At 38.4% G+C, this 24,017-nt stretch overlaps 1 protein-coding gene across 4 annotated transcripts in view; it reads left to right on the top strand.

Moving 5' to 3' along the window:
• The window catches only part of LOC131216859 (vacuolar protein sorting-associated protein 26A-like), a 76,218-nt gene that overhangs the window by 45,952 nt on the left and 6,249 nt on the right, over nt 1-24,017 (top strand). For all 4 annotated transcript variants that reach the window (XM_058211450.1, XM_058211449.1, XM_058211451.1 and 1 more), the window contains 5 exons: nt 16,986-17,097; nt 20,611-20,677; nt 21,746-21,790; nt 22,765-22,820; nt 22,928-23,103. In XM_058211450.1, the coding sequence (XP_058067433.1) occupies nt 16,986-17,097; nt 20,611-20,677; nt 21,746-21,790; nt 22,765-22,820; nt 22,928-23,103 (456 nt within the window). The remainder of the gene's footprint in view (nt 1-16,985; nt 17,098-20,610; nt 20,678-21,745; nt 21,791-22,764; nt 22,821-22,927; nt 23,104-24,017) is intronic.

Genomic DNA, 24,017 nt, shown 5'->3' on the forward strand with positions numbered 1-24,017 from the left:
CACCTGCAGAAGCAGTTGCACTCCCACTCCCACTGCCCCCTGTCATGCGGCGACATTCTTCCTCTTCACGAGCTAGACGCAAGCTCTCTCTCCTAGCTGTAGTTAATTCCTGATCTGAATCTTCGTCAGAATCAATAATATCTTCATCACGAATGCCCATATATTTAGGACCAAATACCCCCTGTTGAGCTGCATCCAAAATCTCATCTTTCTTCTTTTGTACAGCAGCACTTTACCCTTCAACTCATCCAGACTAGCTTGCATTAAAATCATTATCTCTTTCGGTACTCTAGTACATCCCGCAACTTGACCCTTTCGATGTGCCAAATGTTGTCTAAGACGGGTAATTCCACCAGTCACTGGTCTATCACAATTGTTGCACTCCATTTGGTGCCTAGTACCACCAACCCTCTGACAATGTTGCCATCCAATATCCTCACTTGTTGGCCAGACCCAGACATTTCTTTAGGTTTAGGTAGATACTAGATAATTAGATATATATTAGATATGAGTATGAGTGTATGACCTATGTCTATGTGAGATTGTGAGTGCAGTCTACTCGGCATTCTTGCTATTCTAAATTTTTATACAGTTTCAGAATCTAATCAATAAAGATGATTTTATGTTTAAACCCTAAGAAGCTCCAAAACCTGTCCAATATAAGAAAATAAAAACATAAAGACACTAATTCGAAACTAGAAAAAAATTAAAAAAATATAAAATGACATCAAGAATCTGTAAAATACACATTAACATGTTGTACTATGATTAACACATCATATTCTATCATTAAAACAACAAAACATTCAATAAAAAATGATTTTTAGAATTTTCATAAAAAGGGCCGAAAATAGTGCGTAAATAGAAAAAAATTTAAAAAAAAATAGAAAATGTTATCAAGAATCTGTAAAATGCACATTAACATGTTCTATTATGATTAACACATCATATTCTATCATTAAAATAGCAAAACATTAAATAAAAAATGATCTTTCGAAGTTTCAAAAAAAGGGCCGAAAATAGTGCGTAAATAGAAAAAATTAAAAAAAAAAAAGAAAATGACATCAAGAATCTGTAAAATGCACATTAACATGTTCTACTATGATTAACACATCATATTATATCATTAAAACAACAAAACATTAAATAAAAAATGATTTTTCGAATTTTCAAAAAAAGGGCCGAAAATAGTGCGTAAATAGAAAAAAATTAAAAAAATAGAAAATGACATCAAGAATCTGTAAAATGCACATTAACATGTTCTACTATGATTAACATATCATATTCTATCATTAAAACAACAAAACATTCAATAAAAAATGATTTTTTGAATTTTCAAAAAAAGGGCCGAAAATAGTGCGTAAATAGAAAAAATTAAAAAAAATAGAAAATGACATCTAGAATCTGTAAAATGCACATTAACATGTTCTACTATGATTAACACATCACATTCTACCATTGAAACAGTAAAACATTCAATAAAAAGTATAAATGCCTATTTTTGAGGAATTTCTGGAAAATGGCTCAGCTTCGAATCAAGAAAATCCTTAATATAAGTTGTTTTTATCTGAAATATGAAGCTAAGATTGGTCGAAAATAGTAATAGACTGATTTAGGAAGAGCTTGGAAGAAAGAAGTTTCAAAAAAAGTGAAAAAACGGACCTTAAAAAGGCAAAAAAAGTGACTGTTTTTTGACCGTTACGCCCTGGCCGTTATTGGGCAGTAACGGCCGTTATGTCCTGTAATGGTTGTTACGGGGCTGTTACGTATACAATATCGGAGGGGTGCCCGTTACGGCCCCGTATCGTGTAACAGTATCAGCTGATACGTCCGTATCGTAACCAATACGGGACACCTTGGTGTCCACAACTTTTTCTATAAGCCCACATGTCAAAGAAAGAAATAAAACTTCATTGGACTCTTCCCTCGAGCTCTGCCCTTGCAGCCAAAGTTGACTGCTCTTTAATGCTCATGCCACTTGTCATGCCTAGAATCAATGGCGTGTTTGATGATAGTTGCAGCTCATTGATATCTCTCCACTTTCCTATGTCATCAACTACTGCTAGTAACCCTCTGGAGCATCGAAATGGTGGTCCTTTGTCTATGAAGTCTCAATCTGCCATTATTGAACACGTGCAAATCAAAGGAGCTTGTTCCAGATTTTGCTTGTTTTCTTCTCTAACCAGCTTCACTTTGAATCGAGGATCGAGTCAAGCCAACTCGAACCGACTCAGTACTTTTGACCGGGTCGGACTCAGTCTGGATTAGTCTAGGCTAGACCCAGACTCGGATCAGTTCAGGCATGCTGGACTTGGTACTGAGTCGAGTCGAGTTCGGGTCAAGCCTATTTCAAAATCGGATCGAGTTGGGTCAGCCCTAACTCGGTCCGACTCGACTAATTGCCCAGCTCTATGAATAAGCATGTTCCAGAAACATTAACAAGGCCAATGAATGCACCATACATATAATTGAGGTAAACGGCAATGTAACATTGGTTTTAGGGCACAACCCCAACAAGATGAATGATTGTCATGTTAGGTATTGTGGGTTCACCAACATCTACAGTCTTTTGCATGATGGAAAGCAGATCACTCTCCACTCGATGAAAGCCGATTCTCTGGGAAAAGATGACAGGATGAAGATCTTTATTGTAAAAATCAAGCACATTGCAGGTGGTGACATGATAACAAAAAAAAAGAGCTGGTAGAAGGCGTGTTGGGCAAGATAAGATCAGCTACACATCAGAAGCAAGAACATTTGGTAGAAAGAAGGGCACTGCTGTTTGTGAATAAGACAAGGATTTATCAAGAGATGAATCATGTCTAGGAACACAAATGGGATTGAAGAAATGCTCCGGATTTAGAAGTACTGTGCAAACCAAGGACTTGTTAATCATGGCTGATGTTGAGGAAGAAGAATAACTATGAAGACTCTTGATGAAGAGGCGGCACATTGGAAGTTGCTTCGTAATACTGCAACTTGAGATCGAATTGATGCATGCAAAAACCCAAACCCCTATTTCACGTGGGATCACATATGATCACATGCGTGGGTCCTACATGGCCTCATGCATGGGAGAGATTATTAGATTGTGAATTGTTTGGTTGTTTAAGTTGTGTTTATGTTTAAGTAAAAAAGAATGAAATGTCCTCACCCATGGGCAGTTAGAGGAATTTCGAAAAGTGAGGGTATTTTGGTAACTTTACATTTTTTTTAGGGTTTGAGTCTTTTGTTTAACACTATATAAGTCCCTCTGGAGGTGTGCTTCTAGGAGGGTGGATATTTTTTCAAAGAGAAGTTTGAGAGAATTTCATTTGTAGTAGTTGCTTTATGTACATGATCTGTGTTGCCCTTTGGATCTTAGCATGTTGTGCTAGATCTTTTCCTTTGTTGCGTCATTATTTGCCATGATGAAATGTTGAAGGCCATCCTTGAATCTTTATTTTTTTTATTCATTGTATCACAACTCGGTGTTTTCCGGTTGCATTATCCTTTGCCCTCACATCAATTTCAACCTATTTAATCGCTCCATGAGGCTAAGAAATTCCTCAGTTTCAACATTGTTAAGGTCCCTTCTAAACACCAGTGTCCAAACCACTTGATTCCCACCAGATTGTAGCATAGAAGAATGCCTCTATAATGTCGGAATTTTAAAGATAATATGATAATTATTCTAACTTAACCCTCAAACCTGGGGATGTATATCTATCATTCCTAACTTGCTTAAAGCTAGAACTTATTTCTGCCAATAGATCTGGTCCATGCATCTGCACTATGATGTTGATTTATCGCAGCAGTGTTCCAATGTTTTCTTAGCTTATGGACTAAGTGTCAGTCTACCTCTAATTGGTTTGGTAATTTCATTGAAACAAGTTTAGGAGCAATATATATGTACACTAATTTTCATAGAACATAGTCAATGCCCTACCTCTTTGAGTTCCATTTCTCCTAGCGGGATCTCAGTTCATGGATGCTTGTGGGTTGTGCCTACTACATTCATTGTGAGGACTGGAGCTAGTAACAATATATTTTTTACTTTCATTTTTATTGCAGTAGGTTCTTTCCCATGTATTCCACATATCCTAAGGTGCATAGAAGGATTTTTTCAAGTAATCCTCCTCTATGGGATCGGTAGCAAAGTGAATATGCAAATTCATTACTAATCAGGATGATCTAGATTCAAGATTCAAGTGTTAATCGGCTTCCATGATTATCAATCATTGGCATGATGTTTCTTTGTGTGGTGTGAGATCAAGCATGAAGCGCTAGCTTCTTGGAATCCTCCTCCCAATGGGTCTTTCAAAATTAATTTTGATGGTAGCTCTCCTGGTGTATTTCAAAATGGTCATTTTAGATGAGTTAATGCGGCATTTACAGAATGGGTCTAGTGGTGCATGATATTTGTGGTTGACATTGTTATGATTGATGAGACGAGACAGGGGGCAAACACAGCTAGAACTATGGAGGGTTGCTTTAGAATCTAAAGGTTTTAAAAATAATTGGACTAAAACAGAGTAAATGGATGCAATTTTAGTAAAAGCAGGAGTGGAACTGAGGAAGTAGTTAAGGTTGCTTACTAAGAAAGAGGAGGGGAAATATGAATGAATGGATGCAATTTTAGTAAAAGCAGGAGTGGAACTGAGGAATTAGTTAAGGTTGCTTACTAAGAAAGAGGAGGGGAAATATGAATGAATTTTTATGTGATCATCGCTTACCAATGAAATTGAAGTGGAAATTTTATGTGATATCTATAAGACCAGCCATGATTTATGCAACTGAATGTTAAGCAATCAAGGAACAACATGTTCGTAGCATGAGCGTAGTTGAAATGAAGATGTTGATATGGATGAGTGACAAGAGAAGAATAGAACTAGTAGTGAATGCATTTGAGAGAACTTGGGAGGAAAAGTAGAACAGGTGGTTTAGCCATGTGCAATGGCTGCACCAGTTAAGTGAGTTGGTTCAAGTCGAAAGCCCCTCAAAGGGCATGGAGAAGGCCCAAAAGGGCATTGGTGAAGGTAGTAAGAAAAGGCTTGATGACCTATGGTTTAATTAAGGATATGGTCCTTGATAGAGTGGAATGGTGGAACAAGATTTGTGTAGCTGACCTCAATTACTTGGGATAAGTCTTAGGAGTTGAGGATAAGCATAAATTCCATTTGCTCAAATGGGAAGAGGTATGCAAATCTTTTTTAGATGGTGGTGTAGGTATTAGAGTGTTGAATCTATGAATATGCTCCAAAGGACGACTTCCATCTTCCCATCATTGATGTTCTGTTTGATTCCACTATCGGACATGGGACACTACTAAGGAAAATAGCAATGGAGATTTGGATGAAGGCAGGCTATGGACGGAGGTTATCGCATCAAAGTATGGCGTCCAAGAGGGGGGATGGCAGGTAAAGGAATCATCGTACTATCCGGCTTTCAGGATTTGGAAGGTCATAAAAGCAGTAGCTCCATTGTTTGAGGCTGGAATATCCTTCTATCTTGGTAATGGATCACAATATCCTTCTATCTTGGTAATGGATCACGCATCCGCTTTTGGGAGGATTGCTGGTGTGGGGATAGGCCTTTGAAAGCGGAGTTTCCCTCCCTGGAAAATTTGACGCCTATGAAGAACATATCCGTGGCTAGTTGCTTCTCCATTGTTGGTGGAAGAGGTGCTTAGTGCCCTCTATGTTGTAGGGCCTTATCCGATTAAGAGGTTACAAATTATGCGATTTTCTTAGAGTGGCTTCACAACATTCAAACTACCCCAACTTTAGATGACTCTTTGGAATGGAATTCTTCACCACCTGAATATGTTCTCTCACAGTTTTTGGTTCTATGGTGCTCTCCCTCTGGTAGCGCCCTTTGGTTGGTTGGTTGGAAGGAAGAGCATCCTGCCCATAAACAATCTACGAAAAAGGGCTATGATTCTCCCTAACATGTGTCTTATGTACAAGAACGATGCCAAATCAATCAATCACCTCGTCATCCATTGTCCATTTACGTGGCTAGTGTGGTGTGTTTTTTGCTTCTTTCGAAGTGGATTGGGTAATGCCAAAGTCGGTTGAAGATCCTTTTTGGGCATGGCATGGCACAATTCTTCCCAAGGAAAAATTAGTCATTTGACGCTTACCGTTGCTGGCTGTTTTTTGGAATATTTGGGGGGAGAGCAATAGGTGGTGTTTTATGAAAAATTAAGGTTATCGGGGAGTCCAAGAGATTTTTTTTTTTCTTTTTTTTGAGAGATGACAAAGAATTTTATTAAGAAGGCTTGTGAAAGATGAGCAAAGAATACAACACCAAAGACAAAAATGCAAAACAACGGCCTACACAGCCTTGGCTTGGCACTCCCAAACCTGTACTAGACTTTGAATTCTCCTAATGGCTTCATTCACCCCACCCGAATATCCCTGAAGCAATACTCTTTTTTGGATCCCCAAATAACCCAAAACACAACCATTTTGAGTAGCCGCCAACTCACTTTCCTTGCCTTCCCGACGCCTCCACCATGCCACGCTCAAAGGAGGTCTCCAACTGATTCCGGCATCCCTAAGAAATATGTTTTAGAATGGGCAAATGGGATTAGTGTTTAAAATATCCACGAGATGTCGATATTATCAATGATAATGTCGATATCGTCGGTTCAGAATTACCGATAGTCACTTGTATTGTTTCTCTTGTGGAAATAGATGAGATATTGTTGAAATTTTTGAAGAAGTCGATATTCTAAATTATCGTCGAAATTTTCTCATTGTTTCACCAAGATTTTCAAATATTTTCGAAAATTTCTTAACTGAGAGGATATCACAATCTGTGTAAATACCGAAAATTCCAGAAAAAAAAAGAAGAAAAGCAAAGTATCGAAAATACTCTTCATATCTAAGTTGTAAAGACAAAATCGGCAACTCCTTTCCAAAATCAATGGATTCAAGCATAAATTTGGGGCCAAAATTGGTGATTGAAGCTCAATTGGACCGGAATTGGAAAATATGAAAAAAAGTTCCCCCTAAAAATCATATTTTTCTAAGATTTAAGGGATTTTTACCCAAAAATTCCTTGCAATTGCTAGATTTCCAAAACATACCTTCAACTATTGTTGAGATTTTTTCAAATTTGCCCCTTTTTTTGAGGAGGGAAATAAGAAGATGTCTTTGCCTTTATTTTGAGAATAGAGAGGGAAACTGGGAGACTCCCGTATCTGCCCTTGTTTTGGGGACTTGAATTGGCTAGTGACATTACAGCAACCGTATTGGTTGACGCTCTGTGGGCCCCACCATGATGTATGTGTTTCATCCATTTTATGAGCCCAAAAAGGAGGTAGATCCAAATCTCAAGTGGACCACATCACATGGAATAGTGTTGTTTGAACTCCCACCTTTAAAAAGTTCTTAGGGGCCATAAAAATTTTGGATTAAGTTGATATTTGTTTTTTCCCCTTCATCCAGGTTCGCATGACCTAATTAATAGGTTGGATGTCAAATAAACATTACAGTGAGCCTTAGGAGGCTTTTAATGGCGGATATTCAATAATTACTGTTTTCCTATGGTGTGGTCCATCTAATATTTAGATCAACCTCATTTTTGGGATCAAACCCTAAAATGATTTGCAAAAATGGATGGACAACGTGGATAAAACACATCACGGTGGGGGCCACAGAGCATCGATTAGTAACCAAATCACTAGCCAAGCTACGTCCTTATTTTAGAGCATGACTGGGCTGTGACCCGGAACTGACAATGTGGGTGGGACCCTGATTGTAGGGCCCACCTCGATGCATGCATTGTATATCCACTTCGTCCTTTCTTTTTGCTAGCATGTTTCAAGAGTGTGGTATAAAAAGTTGAAGAATATGCAAATTTCAGGTGTACCACACCACAGGAAACGGTGGTCTTTGAACACCCACCATAAAAAAAAACTTCATCAAGTCCCCGGTAATGTTTGTTGACTATCCAACTTGCTGATAAGGTCAAACAGACCTAGATAAAAGGGAAAAATAAATATTAGATCCAAAACTTGTGGCCCGCAAGGTTTTTAATGGTCAATACCCACTGTTTCCTTTGGTGTGGTCCAAAGGAAACAGTGGAGCGTGGTCTAAAAAGTGAAGAATATACAAATTTTAGGTGGACCACACAACAGGAAAGGGTGGTCTTTGAACACCCACAATAAAAAACTTCATCTGGTCCTCGGTAATGTTTGTTGACCATCAACCTGCTGATAAGGTCAAACAGACATGAATAAAAGGGAAAAAGAAATATTAGCTTGATCCAAAACTTGTGGCCCACAAAAGGTTTTTAATGGTCAATAACCACTGTTTCCTTTGGTGTGGTCCTCTTGAAATTTTTATCTACTTCATTTTTGGGACCATGCCCTATAGAAGCTAGAAAAACATATGGATGGCATGGATATACAATGCATGTATCGAGGTGGGCCCTATGTTCAGGGTCCCACCCACATAGCTGGTTCTGCGGTTGTAGCAAAGTCGCGCTCCTTATTTTTAGGGACGTGACTTAGCTGAGACCCCGAACCAACGATGTGGGTGGGAAACTGGGGCCACCTCATTGTATGCATTACATATCTACTCCGTCTATCCATTTTTCCTGGTCATTTTACAACGTTGACCCAAAAATGAAGCAGATCTAGATCTCAGGTGGAACACACCACAAGAAACATTGAGGATTGAATGTCCACCGTCGAAACATTCGTGGGGCCACTAAGGGCCTGTTTGTTTTTCAAAGCAAACGTAAATACCATGGAAATGGGTAATTATTATCGTTTCATAGCGTTTGAAAATTCGTAGGAATTTGTGCATTTGAAACCAGTTCCAAAGAGGGTTTAAATTTTTGAACCACACAGTAATGCATATGATATATCTGTTCCGTCCATCCGTTTTACAACAGAATTTTGAGATATGAGCCAAAAATTGAGGAAGATCTAGCACTCAAGTGGCCCACACCAAAAGAAATAGTGGCTCAAAATTTTTTTAACGGTAAGTGTTCGATTCCCTTTTTCCTGTGGCGTGGTCCACCTAAGCTTTGGGTATGCCTCATTTTTTGGCTCATGCCATAAATTCAGGTGGCATAATGGATGAACGGTGTGGATAAGCGACCCACATCACGGTGGGACCCACAAATATTTTGCTGCCTTCTCGATTTGAAAAAAACGTCAAATCAAGTACAGGGAAATGTGTAGGGAAATAATCATTACTATTTTACCAGGCATTTACCAATGAACTAGAAAATCAAACACGCCCTAAAGTTTTGGCTGAGGCTAATATTTTAGTGGTTTTAGTTCATCCCAGTAGGAATGACCTTATGAATGGCATATAAACATTGCGGTGGACCTAAGGAGGTTTCAACGGCAGGCATTTCCCTACCCACTTTTTCTTGTCTTGCTGCCTACTTGAATTTTGAATCTGCCTCATATCCTCACATGATTTGGTAAATTCGATGGGTGGGGTGGATTTCTCACGTTTGATGATAAAAAAGCAACTCAAATTTCGTAGTGACACTACCGGTGCCCACCTCCATACTTATCCACTCCGTCCATCTATTTTATGAACTCATTTTAGGGCATGATCCCAAAAATGAGGGAGATCCAAATCTTAGGTGGACCGCACAATATGAAACAATGGTGATTGAACGCTTATTAGTAAAAACTTCATAGAGGCCACAAAAGTTTTCGATCAAGCTAATATTTGTGGTATCCATTCATCCATATTTGGGTGACCTAGATGAATAGGTTGGATGGCACATAAACTTATAGTGGGCCCCAATAACTATTAATGGTGGGCGTTCAATCACCATTGTTTCTGTGGTGTGGTCTTGAGATTTGGATTTGCCTCATTTTTAGGCTCATGCCCTAAAATGATCTCACGAAGTGGAAGGTTGGAGTGGATAAAACAAACATCATGGTGGGGCGCACAGAATAATGGTTTTGTTTTAATGAAAATATAACCACGTGTTCACAGGATTGTCAATGCATCGAGATTGGTTTGTCACTCGAAGGCTAGATGGGATGGTTGGATGGATTGATGGATGGATGATGTTTGAATGATAGGATGTGATGGTTGGATGGATGGATGGATAGAGGGATGGACAGATGATGTTTGAATGATAGGATGTGATGGATGGATGGGATGTTTGGATTGGATGGTTGAATGGATGTGATTTTTAGATGTTTGGATGGTTGGATGGTTTGATGGATGTTTGGATAGATGGATGGATGGTTGGATGGTTTGATGGATGTTTGGATAGATGGATGGATGGTTGGATGGTTTGATGGATGTTTGGATAGATGGATGGATGGTTGTTTGTATGTATGGATGGATGAGATGCTTGACTGGATGAACAAATGAATGGGATGGATGGGACGGTTGGATGGTTGGATGTTTAGATGGATAAATGGGATGGTTGGATGGTTAGATGGATGTTTAGATGGATAGATGGGATGGATGGATGGTTGGATGGATAGTTGGATGGATGGTTGCAGGGAGGGATGGATGGATGGATGGATGGGATGGTTGGATCATCATGCATGTGTATTGTGCTTATAAATTATGTGCTTATTTATGCTTATTTATACATGGATGGATGATGTATGAACGTATTATACATGTTTGTTTGCTTGTTAATTGGTTTATTGAGATATAAGTAATTGTTGTGTTACTATTGAACTGAATTCTTATGACATTACATACTTTTAGGCTCCCATTAAATGAAAACTTATTATGTATACATTCTTTTTTCAAAATTTTATTCCCAAATGTGCAAATATATGTATTTCAACTCTCTTGAAGTTCCATTGAAAATTCTACCGTTTTCCCCATGTTTCCCTAATGTTTCCCCACATTTCCTTTTTATCGCCAATGACGATATTGTTTCTGTATCTCTAGCCAGTGAAACTTGTAGCGATATCGATACTTCAAACATCGTCTATGTTTAAAAATGTAGATGATTATGTAGTCGTGCCCATGTTTGTGCTGTAATTTTGGATTGTATTCTTTGCTGCTGTGTATTTCTTAGCGGCTTTTCAATAAAACGAACCTATTATCCTTTATTTATTTATTTATTTTTTGAGGGGTCTCCTAGCTATTTGTGTTAATTAAGATCAACTGCTATTATTCCTACTAAAGTTGCATTCCAAATGTTATTCCTTGGTTATGCTGATTTTTAAACCTCTTGATTCGAGTGCCTTCCATGAAACTTCTAATTTTTCTTATCTTATAGCTAAGGGGGCTATAAGACTCTACCTCATGATCCGCAAAGAACATGCACCTAAGAATCTATCCTTGAATTTTAGAAGTTACCTTTTCTAAGCTTTAAAACCTTTCCCCAAATATTAGGAAGTTATTTAAAATCGGTTATGTATCAGCCGTAACGTAATGGTAACGGCATCAACCGTTACGCGATACGGCCCCGAAATGGGGCACCTCTATTTTTTGGGTTCGTAACGGCCGTTACGGTACCGTAACAATTTTTACGGGCCATAACCCTAAAGAAAATGGGAAAAAATGAAAAAAAAAAACATACCTTTTTTCTTTTCTTCTTCTTCTTCTTATTGGTCTGCGGTGGCAACAGTTGCTGCTGCCCTTCTTCTTCTTCTTCTCTCTCTCTCTCTCTCTCTCGTTTAGGTCCCCTCTTCTTTCCCTCTTCTCTTTTCATTTCCCTCTCTTCTTTTCATTTTCTTGAAAAAACGATGGACTGCGTGGCTGTGAAACAACCACGCACTTTTCTTTTTTTATACTCTGCAGTGCACGCAACACAGTGCACATGCATTGTTTTGTTACGTGGGGCCCACCTTGATTTATGTGTGGTAAATCCATGGCGTCCATAATTTTTCAGGTTCATTTTAAGGCACGATCCTTGAAATGAAGGGATCCAAATCCCAATTGGACCATGCAGTTGGGATTGAATCCCACTGTTAAAATCTTCTTAGGGCCCACTATAATGTTTATTTTCCATCGAACATGTTGATGAAGGGAGAACACAAATAACAGCTTGATCCCAAAATAAAATGTCTTAAGAAAGTTTTAATGGTGGGAATTAAATCCTTATTTTGTGGTCCACCTAAGATTTGGATGAGCCTCATTTTTTGGACCATGCCCTGAAATAAGTTGGCAAAAAGGATGGACCACATGGATATACAACAAATGCATTGAGGTGGGCCCCACTTTTAAAGGCATGCTTGCTAGTGGTCCACCGAAGATTTAGATCTACCTGAATTTTTGGACCATGCCTTAAAATGAGTTGGCAAAACGGATTGACGGCATGGATATACAAATACATCGAGGTGGCCCACCTGGCCCACTAGTGGTCCACCTGGCCAACCTAGCCCACTAGTGGTCCACCTGAGATCTGGATTTACCTCATTTTTTTTTTCCCAATACCCTTAAATGAGTTGACAAAACAATGACATGTATATATAATAGACTAGATTGCATTAATTTGAGGCTAGTTTTGGGCATCAAATGGTCCCCTAATCAGCCCCAAATTGACAACACTATTTATCCCAATTTAATTTTAATTTTTTAAAAGATCTATGGAGGAAAATGATATCAAATTGTTCGGTATATGAATTACATAATAGTATACAAAAGTCCGTAAACTCTATTTATTGAAATGAAATGTATGTGAGTCACGAAGTATGCAATGCACTAGCACTAAAAAAAAAGGAAAAGTTGAAAATATAAGATGTTTTGGTATTACATTCATTATAGTAAATTTATATAGATATTTTATAGTTAGAAAACTAAATATAAAAGGTTTACAGTTAATTCCAGGTTGTCAGGTTCATAAATCCATCAGACAACCCGATATAGCATTCTCACCAAAGAGTGGACCGTTACACCACCATAAACATGTTCCAACTTATAAATGAATGCATATTTGGAATATTTAGAATATTCCAGATTTAATGGATATTTTTTCATATTTTTTTGACAAAAAAATTTGCACCGTTACACACCCCGTATCGGTCGATACGGGGCTTATCCGAATCGGTAACGGTGGGCTTTGTAAAGGGTTGGGCTCCTTATGTCGGTGTAGTTTCGACTGCGTCTAGTTCCTCCCGGCTGGGGTGTTAGTGTTGAGTTGTATTCTTTTCTCCCCTCGCGACTGGCTTTCTAATAAATTTTTATTCTCTCTCAAAAGAAGAATCATAGCTAATTCAATTAGTGACCCGACACTTCAACATTTCCTTTCCCTTTTTTTTTTTTTTTCTTCTATGGTTCTTATCATCAAGTTTATAGGTTTCCCATTAATTTCTTACACTTAAGCAAGTCGTATATGAAAGTCCATTTGTGGCATACAATTTGTGTTTTATTTGGTGGGATCATCTATTTTTGGTGTGCACTTGGTGTTCATTGCATGATGTTCATATAGGGTTCCAATGTTTTCAAACAGGCATTTTGATAGGGCATTCAATGGGTTAGGTTTGGGGTGGGTACTTTTTGTACCCATATCTAGACCGACTAAGGAATTGGATTTGGGTCCGTCAAATTGAGATGCAGATATATATACAAGGTACTAGTCCAGGATCTAATCAGGTCTAAATTTGAGCACAAGTTAGGTTTTGGGATGGGGAGATCTTGATCCAAACTTGGGTCCAAACTCGATACATGCATTTTGTATGGCTTTAAATGATAATTACTTATTAAATAAAGGGTAAAACTAAAAGAATCATACAATTTGCGTTTTCTTTGGTGGGATCATCTATTTTTGGGGTGCAATTGGTGTTCACTGCATGATTTTCGTATAGGGTTACAATGTTTTCAAACAGGCATTGATAGGGTAGTCAATGGGTCAGGGTTGGGGTCGGCACTTTCTGTACCCATATCTGGACCCGACTAAGGAATTGAATTCGGGTCCGGTCAGATTGAGATGCAGATACATGTACGAAGTACAAGACCAGGATCCAATCATGTCTAATTTTGAGCACAAGTTATCATTTGAGATGAGGAGGTCCTGATTCGGATTTGGGTCCAAACTTGATACATGCATTTTGTCTGGCTTTAAATAATAATTACTTATTAAACAAAAGGTAAGGCTAAAAGAATCATATATTTAGGTAGCAGACCTGATTTCTAAACGGCTCTGAATTTGCAGACTTGGCAGACCTGAACCCGACCAGACTATTAATTAGGCCAATATCTAAATCAAAACCTGATTGACTCAGATCTGGTACTTCGAGCATTCACAAATTTGGGTACCCACCGACAGCCTTAGACATTACAAGATGCCATCTTTTTCAATAATTGATTTTTCTTACCTTAACTTCTAATCAAGGTGTTCCATTGCAATATTGGTGGGCGTAATGGTGCTCACCATTACCGATACGGATACGCCTCGTATCAGCCGATACGGGGCCGTAACGGCTGATACGGGGTTTGTAACGGTGCAATTTTTTTTCTTAAAAAATTATGGAAAAATATCCATTAAATCCGGAATATTCTAAATATTCCAAATATGCATTCATTTATAATTTGGAATATGTTTATGGTGGTGTAACGGTCCACTCTTTGGTGAGAATGCTATATCGGGTTGTCTAATGGATTTATGAACCTGACAACTTGGAATTAACTGCAAACCTTTTATATTTAGTTTTCTAACTATATAATATCTATATAAATTTACTATAATGAATGTAATACCAAAGCATCTTATATTTTCAAGTTTTCCTTATACTTTTAGTGCTAGTGCATTGCATACTTCGTGACTCACATGCATTTTATTTCAAAATATAGAGTTTAGGGACTTTTGTATCCTATTATGTAATTCATATACCTAACAATTTGATATCATTTTCCCCCATAAATCTTTAAAAAAATTAAAATTAAATTGAGGTAAATATTGTTGTCGATTCGGGGCTAGTTTGGGGACCATTTGATGCCCCAAACTAGCCTCAAATTAATGCAATCTATCGACACTTATCCCACTAATGGATTGGTGGACATTTATTGAACATTGAAAAATGAAAAGTATTAAATGGTCCTGTTTAAAAAAGCACGTGTCTGCAAACTAATATTGAAATTGTTCAAACAATTTAATTGGTTAATTTTGAGTTGATATATACCTCATGTATAAATTTCTAGGGCCATGCATGTGGGGTCCACTTGATTATGTATTATATATACATGTCATCCATCGGTTTTGTCAACTCATTTAAGGGTATTGGAAAAAAATGAGGTAAATCCAGATCTCAGGTGGACCACTAGTGGGCCAGGTGTGCCACCTCGATGTATTTGTATAACGATGTCGTCAATCCGTTTTGCCAACTCATTTTAAGGCATGGTCCAAAAATTCAGGTACATCTAAAACTTCGTTGGACCACTAGCGAGCATGCCTTTAAAAGTGGGGCCCACCTCAATGCATTTGTTGTATATCCATGTGGTCCATCCTTTTTGCCAACTTATTTCAGGGTATGGTCCAAAAAATGAGGCTGATCCAAATCTTAGGTGGACCACAAAATAAGGATTTAATTCCCACCATTAAAACTTTCTTAAGACATTTTATTTTGGGATCAAGCTGTTATTTGTATTCTCCCTTCATCAACATGTTCAATGGAAAATAAACATTATAGTGGGCCCTAAGAAGATTTTAATGGTGGGCATTCAATCCCATCTGCGTGGTCCAATTGAGATTTGGATCACTTCATTTCAAGGATCATGCCTTAAAAAGGAACCTGAAAAATTATGGACGACATGGATCACTTCATTTCAAGGATCATGCCTTAAAAAGGAACCTGAAAAATTATGGACGACATGGATTTACCACACATAAATCAAGGTGGGCTCCACGTAACAAAACAGTGCGTGTGCACTGTGCTGCGTGCACTGCAGAGTATAAAAAAAGAAAAGTGCGTAGTTGTTTCACAGCCACGCTGTCCATTCATTTTTTCAGGAAAACGAAAAGAAAAGAGGGAAAGAAAACAGCCATGCAGTCCATTCGTTTTTTCAGGAAAATGAAAAGAAGAGAGGGAAACGAAAAGAAAAGAGGGAAAGAAGAGAGGGGACCAAGTTGAGAGAGAGAGAGAGAGAGAGAGAGAGAGGAAGAAGAAGAAGAAGAAGAAGAAGAAGAAGAAGAAGAAGAAGGGCAGCATCGCCACAACCCAATAAGAAGAAGAAGAAGAAGAAGAAAAATGGTATGTTTTTTTATTTTTATTATTATTATTATTTTTTTCATTTTTTCCCATTTTCTTTAGGGTTACGGCTTGTAACGGCCTGTAACGGCCGTTACAAACCCAAAAAATAGAAGTGGCCCGTTTTGGGTCCGTATTGTGTAACGGTTGATAACGTTACCATTACGTATGCCGCTGCCGCAGCAGCGCCGCATCCTAAAAAGAAGAAAAGAAAAAAAAAGTATTTTTTTCATTTTTTTTCATTTTCTTTAGGGTTATGGCCCGTAACAGTTGTTACGGTACCATAACGGCTGTTGTGGCCCCATAACGGCTGTTACAAACCCGTTACAAACCCAAAAAATAGAGGTGCCCCGTTTCAGGGCCATATCGCGTAACGGTTGATACCATTACCGTTACCGTTATGTATCGGCCGTTACGACCGATACGTAACCGATTTTGAATATCTTGCAAGGTTCAGATCATCATACACGTCTGCCACATGTACGGTATTTTTTCAGAAAGTGGGAGGATGTAAAATTTCAGCCTCTGAGGTGATCTACATCTCCCCTCACTAACCACCATCACCATGACAATATGTCCACTACTGCTATTGCTACTACTACAGCCACCACTACCACAACCACCACTGCTGCTGCTCCTGCTCCTGCTCCTCTTGCTACTGACACTGCTGCTGCTACTAATGCTGCCGCCGCTTCTCTGATTTCTGCTGCTGCTGCTGCTGCTAAAACTCTGTGCTTAGTATAATAATTTCCTTACCATATCATATGTTTTCCTAGCGTGATAAGATACTGATGATTTTGAAAACTTGGTTCTTGTCATTATTTCAAGTTGGCTCTAATTTTATTGTTCTCACTTGCAGTGCGCGAACTGGATGTCCCTGGTGACATGTATGAAAGGAAAACATACCCATTTGAATTTTCTACAGTGGAGATGCCATATGAGTCATACAATGGGGTGAATGTAAGGCTTAGGTGGGTTATTAGTTGGTTATTAAGGCCTTCAAAGTAAATCAATTTATGAAATTACACAAGTAACAATTTTTTTTTGGAGACATTGGAAATCTTTTCTGGTTCATGTGAGTTTCTTTTGTTCTCTGATATGGTCTGGGATGCTGACAAAACATCCCTGGGGATGAAGAATCTACCACGATTGGAATCATTTTGCAGGTTCAACTTAGATGGATTGTAGATTCCAACTGTATAAATATGCTTTAGTTATATGTAGCAGGGTAAAGTTATATGTAGTGGAATGGGCTTCTTGTATGGATAGATATTTTGAAAGATTCTAATTTTCCTTTCCCTGGGCTATAGCTTTTGCAAAATCCCGGCACCCCTTCTTGAGACTCACAAACATGTAATTTCCCCTGCCATTTTCTATGTCGCGTGCATCTATAGCTGGCTGCGTGTACATTTGGCTAAGGTTAATTAATTAATTAAATTTTTTTTTATGACTGGTTATCAGTTGTGGTATTCTTGTAATCATGCAGTCTCCCAGATCTCTAGATTCCTCCTAGGTATTCTAGAATCTTAGGTATGGCAGGAGCGGTTTGTAAATGTTGTTATCTGTATTCATTCTATTCATCAGAAAGTACAGTTGTCTTTTGCCATTCAACAGGTTGGGTGGTCAACAGAATTGAGTCACAGAACCTCTTTTTGAAAGATTATGATTTTTTTTAACCAAAGAAATGGAAAAAAGAAAGACTGAATGAGATAGGATGTCCCTCTCGTCACTCTACTGGCAAGTCAAAACAACAAACAAGCAACATAAAAAGTGAAAGGACATCAAAGCACAGAGGAAAAACAGGGGAATCCTAATACCAAAGATTGCTAAGAAAAATCCCCAGTGTTCCCATCCCACTCCCCAGAAAGATCCTCCACAGAGCTGCTGGAATTCATTTCTTGACAATGCCCAGGAAATTATGATAAGCAATATCCCACTTTTTACAGATTCACTTGGAGCACACTTTTTGTCAAATAATCTTCTGTTCCTCTCTTTCCACAACCCCCACAAAAACTTCAAAGAACATATTCTGCTGAAGCTTATCAGCCTTGAACAGGTCACAATGCCGGTCCAAAAACACATTGCCAATGGAGCTGTTGAATGACCACAAAACCCTGAGGTGTACGAGGTAAAAATCAGTCAAATCTAAGTCTCTTGAGCCATGGATAAAGAGATGATCAACTGACTCTTGGGCATTCCTGCACAAGATACTACACGTAATCTAAATTACCTGAGACATCTTTCAATCAGTGATAGACATCAACTAGGGCGAGATGAAATGCTAGATCCATGGTCATGTTAGCTTATCGATCATCTCCAAGGTGTTCGAAAATGGTTACGTATCAGCCGTAACGGCTGATACGTAACGGTAACGGCCGTGACCGTTACACGTTATGGGGTTGTAACGGCCACCCCCTCTTTTTTTGTCTGTAACAACTATTACGGGCCTAAAGAAAATAGGAAAAAAAGAAGAAGAAGAAGAAAAAAAAAACAGACCTTTTTTTCTTTCTTTCTTTTCTTCTTCTTCTTCTCCTTCTTCTTCTCGGGCTGCCGCTGCGGCCCTGCTTCTTCTTCTTCTTCTTCTCTCTCTCTCTATCCCTCTCTTCTTTCCCTCTTTTCTTTTCGGTTTCCCTCTCTCTTCTTTTCATTTCGGTCCTGGAAAAAGGAATGGACTGCGTGGCTGTTTCACAACCACACACTTCAAATTTATTTTTTAAAATGTTCCGCGGTGCACGCTGCACAGTGCGCTTGCACTGTTTTGTTACGTGGGCCCCACCTTGATTTATGTGTAGTATATCCATGTCGTCCGCTATAATGTTTATTTTCCATCGAACCTGTTGATAAGGTCACATAGACTTTGACCTTTATGAAGGGAGAACACAAATAGTAGCTTGATCCAAAAAAAAAAAAAAATGTCGTAAGAAATTTTTAATGGTGGGAATTAAATCCTTATTTTGTGGTGACCTAAGATTTGGATCAGCCTCATTTTTTGGATCATGCCCTAAAATAAGTTGGCAAAAAGGATGGACCACATGGATATACAACAAATGCATTGCGGTGGGCCCCACTTTTAAAGGGATACTTACTAGTGGTCCATCGAAGATTTAGATCTACCTGAATTTTTGGACCATGCCTTAAAATGAGTTGGCAAAACAGATTGATGGCATTGATATACAAATACATTGAGGTGGCCCACTTGGCTCACTAGTGGTCCCCCTGAGAAAAGGATTTACCTTATTTTTTTCCAGTGCCCTTAAATGAGTTGCCAAAACGGATGGATGGCATGGATATATAATACATAATCGAGTGGATTCCAGTACATGGCCCTAAAAATTTATACATAACGTACATATTAACTCAAAATTAACCAATTAAATTTTGGGACCATTGTTGCTTAGTCACAATCCCAAAATTAAATAACTCCTACAATTTTCATCATTAGTTTGCAGACACTTGTTTTTTGAAATAGGACCATTTGATATTTTTCATTTTTCACTGTCCAATAAATGTCCACCAATCCATTGGTGGGATAAGTGCCAATAGATTGCATTAATTTGAGGCTAGTTTGGGGCATCAAATGGTCCCCAAACTAGCCCTGAATCGACAACAATATTTACCTCAATTTAATTTTAATTTTTTAAAAGATCTATGGGGGAAAATGATATCAAATTGTTAGGTATATGAATTACATAATAGGATACAAAAGTCCCTAAACTCTATATTTTGAAATAAAATGCATGTGAGTCATGAAGTATGCAATGCACTAGCACTAAAAATAAAAGGAAAACTTGAAAATATAAGATGTTTTGGTATATTACATTCATTATAGTAAATTTATATAGATAATATATAGTTAGAAAACTAAATATAAAAGGTTTGCAATTAATTTCAGGTTGTCAGGTTCATAAATCCATCAGACAACCCGATATAGCATTCTCACCAAAGAGTGGACCGTTACACCACCATAAACATGTTCCAACTTATAAATGAATGCATATTTGGAATATTTAGAATATTCCGGATTTAATGGATATTTTTCCATAATTTTTTGACCCAAAAAAAATAAAAATTGCACCATTACATGCCCCGTATCGGCCGATATGGGGCGTATACGTATCGGTAACGGTGGGCACCGTTACACCCACCGATACCGTTATGGAACACCTTGATCATCTCTGCAATTGGAAGTTAGAGATTATGCAATATTTGAAATGCACCAAGGACATCTCTTAGAGAAAAAAGAAATATGAGAGTGATTAATCTATACCAGAAGTTGAGTCCCTTGATTTGCATGATCTTTGACACCCAAAGTACATATTTTAGAGAGAACTGAAATAACAAAGAGGTGAATCAATGTGAGAAGTTGTCTTTTGGTGTTTACATACTTGTACTTTTCCTTTTCCTTCCCCCCAACTATGCAAATGAATATGATTGTATAAAATTACAACTTGACAGCCTGTGCACAATGTTTGTTGGACTTCCAGGTATATTCTAAAAGTGACGATCAGTCGTAACTATGTCAGCAACATTGTGGAGTATCAGGATTTCTTGGTAATCTCTTTTTTACTTTGTGTGGAATCTTGCTTTGAGAAGCATGAAGTGGATGCCAAAAAAATTGCCAACTCATCCACTTGTTTTCAAAATGGGACTTCCAGCAAGTGTTTCAGATATATAGAATATTCATCTCTACTACATACAAATTAAGAAGAGGGATCATCATCTTCATCTAACCCTTTTCCCAACTAACTAGGGTTGGCTACATGAATCTTGTTCTGCCATTTCACTCTATCACAGAGAGAGAGAGAGAGAGAGAGAGAGAGAGAGAGAGAGAGAGAGAGAGAGAGAGAGAGAGAGAGAGAGAGAGAGAGAGAGAGAGAGAGGAGGAGGAGGAGGAGGAGGAGGAGGAGGAGGAGGGAGTGCCTCCGGAGTTTTATGAGATTGTAACAATCAAACTGAAGGGAAAATTTTAGAAGACCAGCCATACTTTGTGTAGTGTTGGGCAGTTAAGGAGCAACATATTCATAGAATTAGCTTTTAGCTAAAATGATTATGCTGAGATGGATGAGTGGCAAGACGAGGAAGGATAGAATTAGAAATGCATGCATTTGAGGGAACTTAGGAGTAGCACCTATTGGTAGTGCGATGAGGGAAAGTAGATTTAGATTGTTTGGCCATGCGCGATGGAGACCAAGAACTGCACTAGTTAAGAGTGAGCCAGTTCAAGTTGAAGGCTTTGAAAGAGCAAGGGGAAGGCTTGAAAGGATGTGGATGGAAGTATTAAGAAAAGACTTGATGACCTATGGTTTAACTGAGGATGTGGTCCTTGATAGAGTGGAATGGCAGAACCGGATGCGTGTAGCCGACCCAATTAGTTGGGATAAGGCTGACCTATGGTTTAACTGAGGATGTGGTCCTTGATAGAGTGGAATGGCAGAACCGGATTCGTGTAGCCGACCCAATTAGTTGGGATAAGGCTTAGATGATGATGATGATGGTGTATATTAATGATATCAATTAGTAAATAATAACGATGGCCTGCAAGATACATCTCAAAATTTTCAAAGCATTTTTTCTCCCTATATTGTATTGACAACATTTTTTAATTTTAATTTTCATCAGGTTCGCAACTATACACCACTTCCGTCAATCAACAACAGCATTAAGGTTAGTAAGATTTTCTTGCAAGGTTTGCTTTTATGTTGTAGCATTTACAGCTGCAGCAGGTCGAAATTTTGCAAGGATAATGGGCTATACTTGTTATGGTTTGCATAGGCCTCCTCCTCCTCCTCCTCCTCCTCTCTTGCAAGGTTTGCTTTTATGTTGTAGCATTTACAGCTGCAGCAGGTCGAAATTTTGCAAGGATAATGGGCTATACTTGTTATGGTCCTCCTCCTCCTCCTCCTCCTCCTCCTCCTCCTCAAACCCGATTTTCCCGACCCGAACTTTGCGTTGGGCATAGGGCTCATGCAAGTTTGATCTCCATGATTATCGGACCACCACTGTATTTTGTCCATTGCATATTAAAACTACTTGATGAATGGCACGGGTCTTTGATGCATATACTGTCCATCGAGATCTCACGCACGTGTACCACCCACTCACTGTAGGGGCTTTTCATTGAATATTCATTAGTCACAACTCACGAGTCATTAGAAAGGCCAGAATTGTCTACGACCTGCTTTACAGTCCACACAACAGCCAAACTCTATGGGGCCCACCATGTCATATTTCTGATATCTGTCGTCCATTTCATTAATTTTGTTTGTTTATGGTTAGATGTTTCATTTTATATATTAGTGTACTAGGTTCAGGTGTTTACCCAACCCACCCCAATCTTACCTGACCCAACCCAAATTTAGATAGGGTTGATTATTCAATACATTGGATTGGTTTTGAGTTTGGGTTGGGCCTGATGACCCAACCTGCCCGATTTGCACCCCTATCTACAAGCGAGTAATAGATGCAGCTTCTTCCAGAACAGAGTGAAGCACTCATTACTAGTTTCTTTTTTGGAGTAGATATAGATAAAGATGTAGACTGAGTTTTCCATATCTGATGTAGTAGCTGTGACCATGCAAGATCATTTGCATCTTAAGATTTTCATTTGACTACCATGATTCCAATACCTTCTTGTGCAGATGGAAGTTGGAATTGAAGATTGCCTGCACATTGAGTTTGAGTACAATAAAAGCAAGTAAGTTTTGATGTCTCAGAATATGTTGTGCAGGATATCACCTAAGCACTGCAACTAAAGTTTCAAACGAAGAATTCTCTATGATAATTGGAGTTTCCCATTTCCAGATATCACCTGAAGGATGTTATCATTGGCAAAATATATTTTCTCCTGGTAAGAATCAAGATAAAACATATGGAGCTTGAGATTAGACGTCGGGAATCGACAGGATCGGGGCCTAACACATACGTTGAGACGGAGACCCTTGCAAAGTTTGAGTTAATGGATGGTGCTCCCGTCAGAGGTATATCCAGCACCTTTTCAAATATCTATACATGCTTCTATTCGGTGCATAGTTCTAAAACTCATTTAGTTGCTTGAAACTCAGCTGAGTCGACTTGATTCAGTTGTTTTTTTAGTTGAATCACCTATTAAGTGAATGCACTATGCAGACCTAGTTTTGCTGCTTCAAATGGGAGAACATTTTACTCGGATCTAAAAATATTAGCATTTTTTGTGCATATTTAGTAGAGTATTGCATCACATTTGTTGAATTTTACTGCAAACATATGTTTATTCATGGAGTATACATAGTTTTTTAAACAATTACCTAGTTGCTGCAAGCATATGTTTTTTCATCAAGTGTATATAGTTTTTTAAACAATTCCTCAAACCATGGATTCCATGCCAAACAGTGGAAAAAGGAATAAGGTTTTCCTTTGATGTGACGATTTTTGTTGTTTCGATAGCAAAAAAAGGGTGGATTCCACCAAGCAATTGTTACACTTTTCCATAATTTTGATTCTTGGCATAAGAAACTAGGTGAGTATTGTGAGAGGAATAGATTTCCACCTGCTACCTAAACAAGAATTCAAAATTGGAATCCATGTTTCAATAGTTCATTGAAATCATCATTGGATTACTATTGTTATTTCCTTCCTTTTAACTTGGATTCCTTGTATCCAAACACGCTCTTGGAGACATTTCTCAGCACTCCCCTCCAACTAGTCTGAACATCAATTGTTGCCCAGTTTGGCTCACACCTATAGCTTTTCCCAATCTTTCCGTAAATTGATGACATACTTTTCATATCCTCGTCATTTTCCCCTTTGCTAGATAGAAGCTAACTGTTGGGATGCTTCTATCTTACATAATGCATTGGATCGGCGTTGATCTGATTGGGGCATTGAGTATCACAAAGCATTCTCAAAGGAAGAT

The sequence above is a fragment of the Magnolia sinica genome, chromosome 10 (assembly GCF_029962835.1).
Source record: "Magnolia sinica isolate HGM2019 chromosome 10, MsV1, whole genome shotgun sequence".
NCBI lineage: Eukaryota > Viridiplantae > Streptophyta > Magnoliopsida > Magnoliales > Magnoliaceae > Magnolia > Magnolia sinica.